At 31.8% G+C, this 15,109-nt stretch overlaps 3 protein-coding genes across 3 annotated transcripts; 1 reads left to right on the top strand and 2 right to left on the bottom strand.

Moving 5' to 3' along the window:
* The first annotated feature begins 883 nt into the window (after positions 1-883).
* Positions 884-4,407, top strand: LOC125818736 (PHD finger protein MALE STERILITY 1). Its single transcript, XM_049498248.1, has 3 exons — positions 884-1,316; positions 1,964-2,288; positions 2,979-4,407. Exons 1-3 carry the CDS (start codon positions 1,013-1,015, stop codon positions 4,381-4,383), a joined length of 2,034 nt encoding a protein of 677 aa, XP_049354205.1. The 5' UTR covers positions 884-1,012; the 3' UTR covers positions 4,384-4,407.
* A 738-nt stretch (positions 4,408-5,145) lies between these two features.
* Positions 5,146-6,934, bottom strand: LOC125819168 (CASP-like protein PIMP1). The gene is made up of 3 exons (XM_049498673.1): positions 6,930-6,934; positions 6,205-6,340; positions 5,146-5,355 (listed from the first exon to the last, which is right to left on the bottom strand). The coding sequence occupies exons 1-3, from the start codon at positions 6,932-6,934 to the stop codon at positions 5,146-5,148; spliced, it is 351 nt and encodes a 116-aa protein (XP_049354630.1).
* A 4,057-nt stretch (positions 6,935-10,991) lies between these two features.
* On the bottom strand, positions 10,992-14,517 carry LOC125818825 (serine/threonine-protein kinase BRI1-like 2). Its single transcript, XM_049498344.1, has one exon. The coding sequence runs from the start codon at positions 14,514-14,516 to the stop codon at positions 11,142-11,144; it is 3,375 nt and encodes a 1,124-aa protein (XP_049354301.1). The 5' UTR covers position 14,517; the 3' UTR covers positions 10,992-11,141.
* Between the last annotated feature and the right edge of the window lie 592 nt (positions 14,518-15,109).

Genomic DNA, 15,109 nt, shown 5'->3' with positions numbered 1-15,109 from the left:
AGCCTATTTCAAACCAACTAATTTCAATCCAAATAACTTTTGGACGGTCAATGACCCGTTTATTTATGGAAAAATTATGCAGAATAGCAAACATTTAGCCTATATTAGGTATTACAGCTACAGTTCAAGAAAAATGTAATTCACGGCAACAATTTCCCAAATTCTTGTTATTCACCTGATTTGTATAAATCCAAAATTTGTATAATTCAGTTCCTAATTGTATAAATCCAGAATTTTATATATGCTTATCCTAGCTATTTGTATGTGATCTATGAAAAATTCATAATAAATCACCCTGTTTGTATATTGGCAAGCGAAATATATAAACAGAGTTCTGAAAAATTTCTAAATGTATAAATACAGAATTTGCATATATTTACTTGCATATTCACAAGCGAATAATACAAACGGACAAAAATATACAAACTGCAGCCTCCATAGCAAACAAAACTATAGCTTAAAGCGCAATTATCGAAATATAACTAGCCTTATTATGTCTATTATGTTTGCTATTTCCAAAATTTTCTCTTTATTTATCAATCACGCTCATTTTAAAACGTCCAAAGTATATAGTTGGCCAGTAACATTGTGTTAATATAATTTTGATACTAATTAAATCTATAGTACCCTAATTATACATAACTTTCAGCATGTCTCAACTGACCATAGAATTTGCCGGGAGTAATTAAGCAATTAATTAAAATGGTTTAACATTTGTAACATGACCAAAAGCATGGTTCCATTTTTATAATACATTCATGTAACTCTTGCTTTCTGCGATAGATTTGCATAATAAAATTTTCCAATATTTGTACAAACATAATAAAACCATCCATTTTGAATGACACTTTTTTTAATTTTTGGTCATTTTTGGCAAATTAAGTGTGTGTTACCCTTTTTAATTTTCTTTAAAACACCTAGCTAGGTAGAGAGAGGTTGGTAAGTTGTAACTAGTAAGTAACGAACTCTCTTTAAATTTTCTTGAATCCATGATCTATCCTTGGTTCCTCTGATGGTGAAGAAGATGTCGACTTTAGATCTGAGCAGATCGAAGAAAAGGAAGAGAAATAATAATGAGAGGGTACTATTTAAGTTCAAGAATTTTGGTGAACAAGGGTTTCCTACAGAGTTTATTGGGTGCAATTTTGACCAAAATGTCAAACTTCTTTTGGAATTTGCACAACAAGAAAATGGGAGTATTTGGTCATTTCAATTGGAAGTTCATAGACATCCACCAATGCATGTGTTCCTATTTGTTGTTGAAGAACAAGTTGAATTGTCACTCAATCCTCATTGCAAACATTGTCAATACATAGGTAATATCATTATTCGAGAATTATTACAAATTAACGTGAAGTTTAAATTTTGAATATGTCACTGAGAAGAAGATTAATAGTATATTTGGAACATGTAGTGATTAGTAACTTCATTTGTTAGGTTTGTGTTTGGTGAAATTAAATCAAATACTAAGTGAAATTACTAAAATTATACTTAAAAATTTAAAATTTGCTTAGCATGACTTTATGTTACACTTGCACAATTCTCCTCATCTTAGTATTTTGCATATTCACTTAATACTTTTGTAGAATTCTCCTTTCGAAAATTTATCGATATACTGCCTACTTTAATTTGTTATAGCAGTTAACTTGTTATATTGATTATATATTATCCCACTTATCATAGATCGTCAATATTGATGGAGCCATTAATTCTTGTTCAAAACAAAAGTAAGAATTGAACGGATTGCATGACTTATTAACATAACTCATTTAAACCTACCTTAATTTAATTCAACAAGACCATATGATAACATCCATACACTATAAATCGAATTCTCTTAATTTCTTCACATGTTTACCTTTTCAACTTTCTTAATGAAAAAACTAGTTCTGCCACCAATCGACTATCAGTGTATAAAAGTTAAACTCATCAAATACTTATGCATGACCAAAATGTAACTCAGGATGGGGCAACAATTTGATGTGCAACAAGAAATACCATTTCCTATTGCCTTCAAAGGACACAATTGGAGCTTGTGTAGAAGGAGGAGGTGGACAAAAATACAAATACAAAACAGATAGTAATAATATTATTGGTGGAGAAATAATTAAAAGTAAGTTGAATTTGATAGAAATAGAAGGTCATATGATGCATGGTGTGTTTCATTCTAATGGTTTTGGGCATTTGCTTTGTGTCAATGGATCATTGGAGACTCCTACTTCTTCTGACTTGCCTGGCCACTCTATTATGGACTTTTGGGATCGACTTTGCATTGGACTTCGTGCTAGGTTTGTCATCATCAACTTAACTATTATTCTCGTTTCATTTTATTTGACGCTGTTTAATTCAACATGAAATTTGACAAATAGAGAACTTTAAAATTTATAGTCTTAAACTTGTTAGGACATATTTGTAATCAGGGGTGGAGTTAGAGTGCCGCAATTGAGGTTCCTTCGAACCCCATTGATAATACACTACATACATTATATATACAAGATCAACAAATTTTATGCAGTATATGTTAATTCCTTGTTTTCTTCCCGCGTTTACTTTTTTTTAATATTTCGGCTCTACTACTATCAAGTAAAATAGAAAGTTTAAAGTTACTTTATTTTGAAATATAGAAAGGTATCTTCCGTTTTTAAAACATTATAAACAAATGTCACATAAAACGAAACAAAAATATATTAGTAATGGTTCGAACTATTTTGCTATAATATATAGTGGCATCTTAAACTATGTGTTCAATCAAGCAGACATCACATACAACAATACACAAGGAGTATCTTTTATGCTTGTACGCACCCATTAGCCTTAATCATCGTATTTGTCTGAATTATATATCCTTCATTTTCCTTTACATTTGCACTTAAAGTCATAAATAACTCCTTACTTTTTCGAAAAGTCAACAAATTTAGATTACCAAAACGACTAATATTTGAGATCGAAAACAATAATAATTTCTCTATGCTTTGAAGGAAAGTAAGCTTAAGAGATATCTCAACAAAGAAAGGCATGGATCTAAGACTACTCAACACATTAGCCTATGGTGAACCATGGTTTGGTCGATGGGGTTACAAATTTGGGCGTGGAAGCTTTGGTGTAACACAAGAAACATATCAAAATGCAATTAATGCCTTACAAAACATGCCATTAGCCTTATTAGCACATCATCATGTAGGGATTATAAATATAAATGAGATATTAATAGTGTTATCAAGGTACCAAATGTTATCTGGTCACTCATTAGTCACACTTTGTGATGCCTTTCATTTCATGTTGGAGCTCAAATCAAGGATTCCAAAGGAAAACAATAATCTTACCTCATGTTATCCAGGGTTATTGGTTGACACCACTTGTAGATGGTCACCTAAACGCGTTGAAATGGCTATTAGGGTTGTTGTGGAAGCCCTAAAAAGGGCTGAATTGCGATGGGTGTCTAGGCAAGAGGTTCGTGATGCTGCTCGTGCTTATATTGGTGATACAGGGTTGCTTGATTTCGTGCTCAAGTCATTAGGGAATCATATTGTTGGGAAGTATTTGGTTCGTCGATGCTTAAATCCAGTAACTAAAGTTTTGGAATATTGTTTAGAGGATATATCTAAAGCATTCCCTAAACAAGATCAAGGTTTTAGGGTTAATGACTCAAAAGGGAAACAACAATACAAAATTACATGGGTGCAACTTATGAAGGACATATACTTCTTGTACAACAATATTCTAAAAGAGCATAAGGGATTAATGTCAAATTACACGGGCGTTTTTGCTACAATTCCAACAGCTTCTAGAATAATACTAGACACAAAGTACTTCCTCAAGGAATATAAAGAGGTATCAGAGCCAGATTCAAGAATTGAAGCAGACAAATCCAAGATTTATTGCGCGATTATGTTGGCAACCAAGGATGGATTTGGTGTAGAAGAAAAGGTAATGACCCCATTTGAGTGTTTCTTAATGAGAAAAGATGTCACATTTGATGAGCTAAAAATTGAAGTTGAAAAAACTTTTGGGGATATGTATTTGGGATTAAGGAACTTTACCACAAGATCAATTAACAACTTGATGAGCCCAATTAGTGGAATAGAATTGGTGTTTAATGTGATGAAACCAGGAAGCAAGATTGTTTTAGGAGGGGTGATAATGTCAAATAATGATGATATTAATATTAATGGAGGGATATTTGAAGGAATTAAGAATAATATTATTGTGGATTGTCTTTGTGGGACTAAAGATGAAGATGGTGAAAGGATGATTTGTTGTGATATTTGTGAAGTTTGGCAACACACTAGATGTGTTAATATCCCAAATCATGAAGCAATTCCAGATATATTTCTTTGTAATAAGTGTGAGCAAGATATCTTACAATTTCCATCATTACCTTAGATAATTTCTATCAACAAAAGAAGAAAAAAAAAAGGATATAATTAATATATGTTTACAACTATTTATGCATTACTACTATTTGAGTTGGAAGAAATGTTTTATGGATATAAGAGATATATTATTCTAATATCTTGTTGAAATTACATGATATTTCTATATATCATCTATCTTGTTTGATTGTACATGTGCAAGTCATGTTATGCTATATATATACACGTATAAAAGTGGTTTCTGACTTATATATGCAATATAATTTTTGTGTATACATATAATGTACATTATAATAAAGGATGTTTAAGTTACTATCTTTCGATTTGTGTGAATCCACAATTGATATATATTTGTCCCATCGTCCAAATTTAATTACCGATATTAGCTTAAATATATAAAACTTATATACTGATCATGTATATTAATGTATATTTTTATTTAAATATAAAAAAAACTGTATATTTGCTGATTATTTTATAAACCAGATCACCTAAAGACGTTGTACTATAATTGTACAACAATTAGATCAATAACTAAATGAAATTGCAAATAATAATCACAAAAATGTAATTACACAATTGTGTATATATATAATTAAAATTAAAATTCCACAATAATTTTGTTTTACAATTTAAAACAAACAAGCATATAAATATTACACTTATCAAAACAAACAGGGGAACTAATTTAAAGGACAAACCCGTGCATTAAGCATCCTGCATTCACTTAGGATCCAAGTTAAAGCAATATTTTTGTTTCAATCTTAATGTATCATGATTCAGTCTCATGAAGACTAAAAGATGATAATATAGAAGAAATTCCAGATGTGACAAGTCCAGCCCAAAGAAATGCAGCTGGAATATACATCAAGTTTAAGAATTTATGAAACTTTGAGTTATTATCATTATAAACAATTCTATTTAAATCCATAGTTGCACCTAATGCTGCACCAGCTCCTATTGCTAGTACCCCAAATATAATCTGCATCAATTTCAAAAAAAAAAAATATTAATCTCTATAGGAAATATTTTTTTCAAAAGTCCGTTTGATTAATCTTTGAAACTAAACTGAACTAGATTGAATCTTCTTATGTCAATATGATGAAAAAGGGGAAAAGTATATAAATCTCATACATATGGGGGCTAATAATTACATCTTATCCCAGAAGTTTCCACAATTACAAAAAAATCAGATTTTTCATTGTTCTCTGATACATTCCTTGGTTGTTCGATACATTGCAAATGATACATTATTTAATGGGAGGAATATATCCGAGAGGGGATAGGGATGTATCCTAGAGGGAATATTGATGTATCCGAGAGGGGATGGAGATGTATCCGAGAGAGGTTTAAATGGTATGAAATTTTAGAAATTATGATAGCTTAAGTTGTGTGTTTATGTAATTTTTCCAAAAAATATATTTTAAAATAATGACTAAAGTCTACACAATTTGAATCTCGAAAAGCGAAAAATGTTACATAAATTAAAACAGAAGGAATCATTAACTTGTAAACTTTATCTTCTTTTCTTTTTTTAACAACATAATTCCAAACCCTAATGAAAAAAAAAAGGTGGGCAGTGTGTACGTTAGACTTTTCTTAAGCGGCGCAAACATTTGAAAAAGTGAACAACTAAATAAGAAAAATATAAATGTCGATAATAAGTGATATCATCATATCATGATGGATATTAAAGGTCGTTGGGTAGCTACAACATGTTAAATTATACTAATATTATAAATATTCACTTAACAGTATCAATGTATGATAAATTAATTTTTTAGGAGAAAATTAATTCCTTGATAATTATTCTAATTATATAGATACTTACCTTGTCACCATAGAGTTCAATCTGTCGAAAAACCTTATGATTTATCATAGGCTTCTTTCTTATTAGAAAATATATTGCAAAAGGGATATGCAACAAATTGTAGATTGATCCTGCTATCACAGCAAAAAGTGTATAACTGCAATAAAAAAAAAACACATCATGAGTTCTGACAAATTCAGTAGCGGTAATTCAAACTATATGTATTCTTATTAAGAAATTTATTGAATACGCATACAAAAGAATCCAAAATTCAGTTACTAACATTTGATGTCAACAGTATATTTAGTATAGTATCACAAGAGGGGTCTGGAGATGATAGAGTGTATGCAGACCTTATTCTGATTCCATCTTGTAGAGATAGAAAGGTTGTTTTTGAAAGACTCTTGGCTCAAGAGCAATAAATCAAAACAATTTACGAAAAAAGGAAATATGATAGTGAAAAAGACACGCACAACTTACAAGAGAAACAATACAGAACATTCATGGAAAAAGAAAAACAAAAAGAAAAATACTATGACAGACATTGTGCTCCAGACTTTTCCTCAACCTATCCCACGAAGGACACAACCTTAAATAGGAGGATATAAAGATTACACATATTCTAATATTTAAAATCCATAAATTCAAATTCTAACTTTGTCTATAAAGAGTAGGATATGATCATAGTGTTTTGATTACATCTTTTGAATATTAGAAGATCACAATATAATATTTTAAATTCTGACGCCATCTCGAAATAATTTTGATTACCTGTATGATCGATAATAATCATATGTAAGTCTAGCTCCATCATCAAAAGTAACTACACTAGTTTGTAACACACCCCATGACACAAGAAGAGTAGCACTCGTTATAACTCTAGCACCTAATGTAATTAATGGTATTTTTGATGATGATGAAGAAGAAGATTTTACATCAAAATTATATTGAGGATAATTTGACATTTTAATTCCCTAATAAACTCAAAATTAAGCTTTTAAGTCTATCATATAATTCCTTAATATGATGGTCCTTTTATATATACTCTCTACAAGAAGCTTCAATTATTAATTTAATTGTTTTTTTAATAGTCATATGTTTTGACCCAAAACGTCGATTAAATCGGAAATTGTCTTTTTGTTTTCTTAATTAGTGTATGTTATTGTTGGATTATTGGAAAAAAACAAATAGATAGTGTCTTAGATTGTTTTATTTTCTTTAATTTGCCGGCCACGTATGTTAATTGGAGTACAAGTTAATTGGTTCAAGGTTTTTACATTATTTTGATGTTGTGCGGGGCTTTGTCTATTTCCAAGATGATTTAATTATCGTTGTACTCGTAACTGGATTTACAATTAAATATCTAAGGTCGTTAGATTCATTGATATTCGTACTCAACACACATTACTTTTGTATGTACGTCCACCAAAGACATTGTATGCTTTTAGCTTTAGCCAATATGATTTTAGAAGGAAAAAAAATATTTAATTAGACAAATATTTCAGTCATATTTACTAATTCTCCTTACAATTTGAAATAAATATAAATTGTCTCACTAATTAATATTTTAATACTAGATTTCAGGTCATGAGATATACTTAGATACATGTATTTTTGCTACCAGATACATTAATCGGGTGAGAGGCGAGCGAGAGAAGGAGAGAGACAAGCGAGATAGAAGGGAGGCGAGTGAGATAGTCTATGTATCTCATATACAATCAAGTTATATACATGTATCTTGGATACCCGATACATTATGAAATATAGATACATAGAGAGAGAAGTCTTAGTTGTCCACTACCTCACTCTTTTTTTTCCTATCTCAAGGGAGTTCAGTTCCCCAAGGATGAGCGAGAAAGTCAGATACACGTGAATTCACTTGGATACAATGTATTTGAAATAAATTACACTTACTTTTGACCTCATTTATCCAAAATACATGTATCTAGACACGTCTAATACATGTATTTGAAATTCAAATTCTGATAAGATTCGTAATATTGTAAATTCGTGTGAAGTAAAATAGTTTACTCCTAAACTAGTGGAAGTTATGTTGTTTCACTAAAGTTTAAGACTTGTATCCTTATATACCTACAATTTTTTTCTTCCGTATTTTATCAATATGAAATTTCCTTAAGAGTATCACAAAACCAAATATATTTTTCCAATTGGTTACTGGCAAATGTTTAGTATTTATATTTTTATATATATTTGATTGAAAAAGTGAGAAAAGAAAAAATAGTAGAATTTCACCCAGATTAAATAGGAAACTTTCTAATATTTCAGTGAAAATCTATTTCTTATCATGCATTTTTTTTATTGAGTGGGTTCAATGAAAAATGAATGAAAAAAAAATTCATATTTCATAACACAAATTTTTTATTAATTCACAATATAAAAAAAACATATATTTCTAATAGTGATATGTTAAGGTATTCCTATAGAGTAATATTTTTCGAACCATATCATAATTAATATTATTATGAGAAATCAATGTATCAAAAATGTCAATATGAGATCTTATTTTAATTCAATACGTTAATTGTCTTTTTGTTACCTTTAATTTAGTCTGTTTATTATTGGATTCTTGGATAGTACAAAAAAATTAGTTTGCCGGCTACGTTTACAAACACAAATTATTTGCAACCATCCAAGTCAAGTAGAAATTAGGGCTACTCACAAAGGGCATAGGTGTGTAAATATGTTAAATCAACATTTAAACTAATAAGATATTTATCATCAATTTTTGGTTAATCATTAAAGAAATTAACTGTTTCATTTTCAATTTAATCGATAAGAAATGTTTTTCTAGTTTTTTTTTTTTAATTTATCGGTTCAATCAAAATTCGCAAAACTCTAGCATAATGTACATCTTGTAAACGCATACAGAGGCGGATTTAGATATTTTATTTTCTTCATTTTAGTTTTTCAATTGTAATTGTATTTTTACCATCAATAAGTAATCTTTCATCCTTAACTAGAGGACTTGAATACGTAATCATCTTTGTTAGTGAGTGTTTTACCTCCAATATTAAAAAAATTCAATACAAATACGAATTTATACGAATTCCTATATAACTACTGAATACCGGATGAAAAATAAATAAATAAACGTCCGAATTTTGAAGTTTCCCACTATTCTTCTCTAGTTATTTTATAACTTTTTGCTTTTGTCCATATAGGCACAAGTTGAAAATAAAAATATTGTTCTAGAAATCCTATAATAGAAAAATATTAATTATGTAGAGGTGACAAAAAATGGCTTAATGTGATGTGATTAATTGACCTTAAAATGGAATCTAAGTTTTTGTAATTATTCACTTGTAATTAAGAAATCAAATTAATTTATCGTATACTTTAATTCATCTGGCATTGCGTTATTGATAGCACATATCGCCGTTATAATTTTCCATTAGTTAGATAACAAATTTATAAGAAAGAATTGAAATTGTTAGGAATTAAGATTACTTAAAAAAGCAACATATTGAGGTTTTTAAAAGCTCTAGATATGTTGAGTTATTACAAACAGTTACCATATTATATATACGTCCTCCGTCCCAATTTATACAATCGGAATTTTGAAATTCAAATAAAAAAAATTTGTTGACCTTATATGTTTTCATATATTATTTAAATATCTTAAATTTTATTAATTATTGTATTTCATAGTACTTTTTACGTAATTTTTAAATATAAAAAAACTTATTTTAAAAATATTTAAAGATTTCACGCCTGATTATATTTTTTGATTCTCGAAATTCAAATCGTGTCACGTAAATTGAGACAGTGGAAGTTCTCCAGGGAAATAAAAGAGACTTGGAGTCTATATTTGGGCCTTCAAATTTTGCAGCACCAAAGTCTTGATGTCCTTTTGATATCAAAGCCCAAAACTCTTATCCCAGTTACTCTGAATTTTGTCAAACTCGATAATCGAAAAAATTAAAGTTTGGCAAAATTACATGATGCGGCGTATTTTACTCTGTTGTTACTTTTTATAGTCACACTTCTAAATAATTACAACACATTATATAGAGAAATTATGTAATTTTATAACATATATACACTTATATACGTATCAGTGTATCTAAAAATCCTAGATGTCATTGCCCACCCCAACCCTCACGTATTCACCATTGTTGGGGTTCGTAGGCGTTTTAGTTGGCCACCGGAAAATTGGTTGCATACACACTTTACATATGCTTCACATACAATTTACCTCCCATACAATTAGCCAATATTTTGTACGTACAATTTAAGTTGACCACACATAAAGTTGATGTCTTCACATACATCCAAGTTATGTTTTGTAAACACATACACACATAAACAATTGGACACACATACATTTAGCTTATGCTTTGAAAACATATACGTAATATACATATATACAGTTACAATCAGATATTGTATTCGCGCAATTTCAATTAGAATGAGATGTTGAATGTGCATAGATACAATTTTTTTCATTTTATGTACAATTGGATACACATACATTTAGCTTCTGCCTTGAAAACATATACATAATATACATATGTACAATTACAATATTCACGCAATTTCAATTAGAATGAGATGTTGTATGTGCATGGATACAATGTTTTTCATTTTTTATTTATATGTGCTTCTTTCCCCTTTTTTTAAACACAACTACCTCTTTTTATATTGGCTAATATAATGATGCTTCTATATATTTAGATAAATCTTCACATTCTTGAGTTAGTTTAGTGAAAATTGTATATACATATTTATGATTGAGCATTGAGATACATTATTAGTACATGTTATCAATATCCATACACAAGATTCTTAAAACATGGGAATAATATTGCAAAAAAATAAGAGAAGTTGTTGACTAAATACAAATGCAGATGAATACTTGCACAAACAAAACAAGAAAGAATTTTACATTCTTTTGGTTTTTTTCTTCTTTTTTCCTTTTTTTGTTTCTGGTTTGCTGTTTAACCACTGTTGCTTGAACTACTTCCAGGCATTAGTTCTCTCAACATAGCCACAACTTGTAACATATTAGGCCTTTTTGATGCAAAATCCTCTACACATTGCATTGTTATCTCTAAGTACCTTACCATCTCTTTAACTTCTAAAACTTCTGCTTCATCATTTCCTTTAGTCACTGATAACAATTCTTGATCAATTACTTCCATTGATTTCCCTTCTCTTACTTTCATTTTCACCCATCCAACCAAGTTTGTGTCACCAAAATCTTCCTTATCTGTTGGCCTTTTCCCTGTCAAGAGTTCAAGAAGCACGACTCCAAACGAGTACACGTCTCCCTTTGCTGTGCACCTAAAACTCTGATAGTACTCAGGTGGTACATATCCTGGTGTTCCTGCTAGTGTGGACACACTGAGGTGTGTGTCCAGTGCGCTTATCAGCCTTGCCATGCCAAAATCAGACACCCTGGCGTCCATTTCGTTGTCTAATAGCACGTTGCTTGACTTCATGTCGCGGTGTATGATGTGTGGGATGCAGTTGTGGTGAAGGAAGCAGAGTCCTTTGGCTGCTCCTCTGGCTATTTTTTTCCTTTCCTCCCATGTTAGGATCCTTCTATCGGGCATTCTTGTCTTCCCGTGAAGCATTTCTTCTAGGCTGCCATATTCCATGAACTCGTAAACTAGAAGTCTTTCCTCACCAACCTTGCAGTATCCTAAGAGGGGTACAAGGTTCTTGTGCTTGATCTTTCCTAATGTCTCCATTTCAGCCATGAACTCTCGGTCGCCTTGGCTACTTAACCTGATAAGTTTCTTGATTGCAACACTTGATCCATCCTTCAATGTTGCCTTGAAGACTTCTCCAAATCCTCCAGAACCGATGAGGCTTGCAGCTGAGAATCCATTCGTGGCCTCGATAAGTTGTGAGAACTTCAGCTTCCTAAGTTGTCTTTGGAAAGTTGCTACATTGATGCTTAATGGCTCCTTCTCTTTGTCAATCTTCCATGATGAAGCTGCATAGTTAGTACTCAAACTACTAAGCATTTTCACTCCTTCAGCCTCTCTACGCCTTGCACGCATAGCAATAGCCCAAACAATCAAAATGCATACTGAGGCAATGGAAATGAGAACTCCAAGAACAATGCTATTAGCCAATGATGCAGCTGAACTTCTTTTTCCTCCTCCTCCTCCGTCTCCAGTATTCGTGGCAGGTGAGTTATACTGGCATTCAGACAATGGAACCCCACAGAGTCCTGGATTGTTTGCATATTGGCTTGCAGGAAGTGTACTAAGCTGACCCCTTTGTGGAATTTGTCCTGTCAATTCATTATTAGACAAGTCAATCTGCACCAAGAAAGAAAGAAGTGAAAACGAATCAGGAATTTGACCCTGCAATCTGTTATGTGATGCATCAAACACTCCCAAATTCTTTAGCCCTCCAAGTGATGAAGGAATCTCTCCTGACAAATGATTATGTGATATAACAAGAACTTGCAAAGCTATCATATCACCAAATTCATCAGGGATTTTCCCACGAAGCTCATTGTACGAAAGATCAAGGTACTCGATAGTCTGATACCGAGTAAAAGCACTAAGAACTGGACCAGAATACAGCCTAGTGAAATCACAACTCTTTAATGATGGAACCTGTAAAAGCCTTTCAGGATGTATCCCATAGAACTCAAGCAATCCTCCAACGCCTCTGCACGAATTACCTACATTTCGGACAAACACCAATGTGTTACCTGATAGAATCCCACTCAATGCTTTAGCCCCTTGCTGCCTACCAAGTCGCGGTGGGATCTCCCCGGTTAACCTATTGCTACTCAAATCCAACCAAACCAAGCTACTACAATTGACTAATTCACTTGGAATCTGACCACTCAAGCTATTATTTGCTAGTTGCAAAACCGCCAGCCTTGAAAGATGGCCAAATTCTTTAGGAATCTCACCACTTAGTCCATTACTTGTGAGAGCAATCCACTCAAGATTACCACAATTAAACAATTCAACTGGAATTTTCCCACTCAAGTAGTTGTTATTAAGTATAAGATTCTTCAAGTTGCTGCATTTTCCCAACTCTGCTGGTATGCTCCCTTGCAAACTATTGTACCAAGCAATAAGCTGCTCAAGATTCTCAAGTTTTCCTAGCTCTGATGGAATCGAACCGTTCAAATAGTTCAAGCTAAAATCAATAGTCTTGAGCTGTGAACATTGAGACAATTGAGATGGAATTGGACCATAAAGTGAGTTATCAGGTGCTCTCAGCTCTTCCAATGATGAAGCTCCAGAGCATAAATCTGGTGGAATCATCCCATTGATCATGTTGGAGCTAAAGTCTACAACGCGGAGTTTCTTGCAATATGAAAGAGAAGCAGGAAATGAACCAGAAATCTTGTTACTACTCATTTGCAAAGACTCTAAAGAAGCTAAATTCTGTAGGATGGAATCAGGGAATGGACCGGTTAGATTATTATTCGACAAATCAAGATTTTGAAGAGAAGAACATGATGAGAATGAATTCGGGATTGAACCAGTGATATTGTTATTAGAAAACTTGAGTTCCACAAGTGAACTACATGAGTTTCCTAATTCAGATGGGATCCAACCGGATAAATGATTCTTAGAAAGATCCAATCTTTGCAAACTTATAAGCTCACCAAAAGAAGCTGGAATTGAGCCAGAGAAGAAATTCTCAGCCAGAACCAATTCTTGAAGTGTTGTACAATTAGATAAAGCAGAAGGAATTGAATCCATTATCTGATTCCCTGACAAATCGAGTCGTAACAATGAATTACAACTCTCAATCTTGATATCAGAAATTGATCCTGTAAGATTATTATAGTCCATTGCAAGATACTGTAACTTATCAGTATGCAACAAGAAATTCTGAGGCAAAGAACCTGTTATGTTATTGAAAGAAAGACTAACATATTCAAGATTTGGACATTTTGCAAAGAAATTCTCAGGTACATAGCCTGCTAAGCCAGTGAATGAAAGTTCAAGTTGTTTCAAACTATAAGGTAACTGAGTTAAAGAGGTTGATGCATTTACATAAAACGAATTCGATGACAGATTAAGGACAGTTAACATATCTAGAGAATTGAAAGGAGAAAAAGAAACCTCTCCAACAAGTTCAGATTGTTGAAGATCAAGATTTGTTACTCTTCCAAGACTATTGCAAGTTACACCATTCCATGAACATGGATTGTTTTTAAGTTGCCATCCTGATAAAACACCAGAAGGGTCTTTTTGTATCATGTTCTTGAATAGCAAGAGTGATTCAGCATCAGTTTTGATGGAGGAAGATACCGCGTTTACGGATGCAAGAATCAAGGAAAAAAACAAGACAATGAGCAATGTTATAGCAGAGTTGGTGTTCATGTTGTCCATGATGCATAGAGAAATAGATAGATAGAAAAAAAAAAAATGAAAGAAGAGAGCTTAGAGAGTAAGCTTTTAGTGAGTGTTGGAAGATGATTGTGTTTTTTTTTGAGAAGAAAATGAATGTCAAAAGGAGTAAAGAGAGTGCTTACTATGATGAGAAAAATTCCTCATAGTGCAAAGTAGAAGAGCTAACTTTTGAAAAAGTAGTTGTCTTTCCTTTTTTTAATTTTGTGTTTTGAGTACAACAACCACCAGTACTCGACGAGAGGGAGTTGCTCGGATGGTAAGCACCCCTCACTTCTAACTCAAAGGTTGCGAGTTCGAGTCACCAAGGGAGACAAAAAGGGGTGGGAGCTCCTAGGGAGGGTAAAAAAAAAAAAAAAAAAACCAGTACTCAGTGTAATTTTTTTTCTGCATCTTTTTTTTTTTGTCATTTCATTTGTAAAATATGAAAAATATTCACTAGTACTCTCATTTAACACCAAAAGTATTATCTTCTAGACTTTTCTCATGACAAAATTGTCAAGTTAAATATAAAAAATATGATACTAATTTCAATTAAGGAAATAGTAAAATAAAAAAAATTCCTA

The sequence above is a fragment of the Solanum verrucosum genome, unplaced genomic scaffold (assembly GCF_900185275.1).
Source record: "Solanum verrucosum unplaced genomic scaffold, falcon-dt-bn FXZP01000252.1, whole genome shotgun sequence".
Taxonomy (NCBI): Eukaryota; Viridiplantae; Streptophyta; class Magnoliopsida; order Solanales; family Solanaceae; genus Solanum; species Solanum verrucosum.
This window is presented reverse-complemented; position numbering and strand designations above follow the sequence as displayed.

Excerpts from the sequence above, each read along its gene's own strand:
- LOC125818736 (XM_049498248.1), top strand. The coding sequence starts at position 1,013 with ATGGTGAAGAAGATGTCGACTTTAGATCTGAGCAGATCGAAGAAAAGG. Across the intron at positions 1,317-1,963 it reads CAAACATTGTCAATACATAG|GATGGGGCAACAATTTGATG; the intron begins GTAATATCATTA and ends AATGTAACTCAG. Across the intron at positions 2,289-2,978 it reads TGCATTGGACTTCGTGCTAG|GAAAGTAAGCTTAAGAGATA; the intron begins GTTTGTCATCAT and ends TATGCTTTGAAG.
- LOC125819168 (XM_049498673.1), bottom strand. Across the intron at positions 5,356-6,204 it reads TTGAACTCTATGGTGACAAG|ATTATATTTGGGGTACTAGC; the intron begins GTAAGTATCTAT and ends AAATTGATGCAG.
- LOC125818825 (XM_049498344.1), bottom strand. The coding sequence starts at position 14,516 with ATGAACACCAACTCTGCTATAACATTGCTCATTGTCTTGTTTTTTTCC.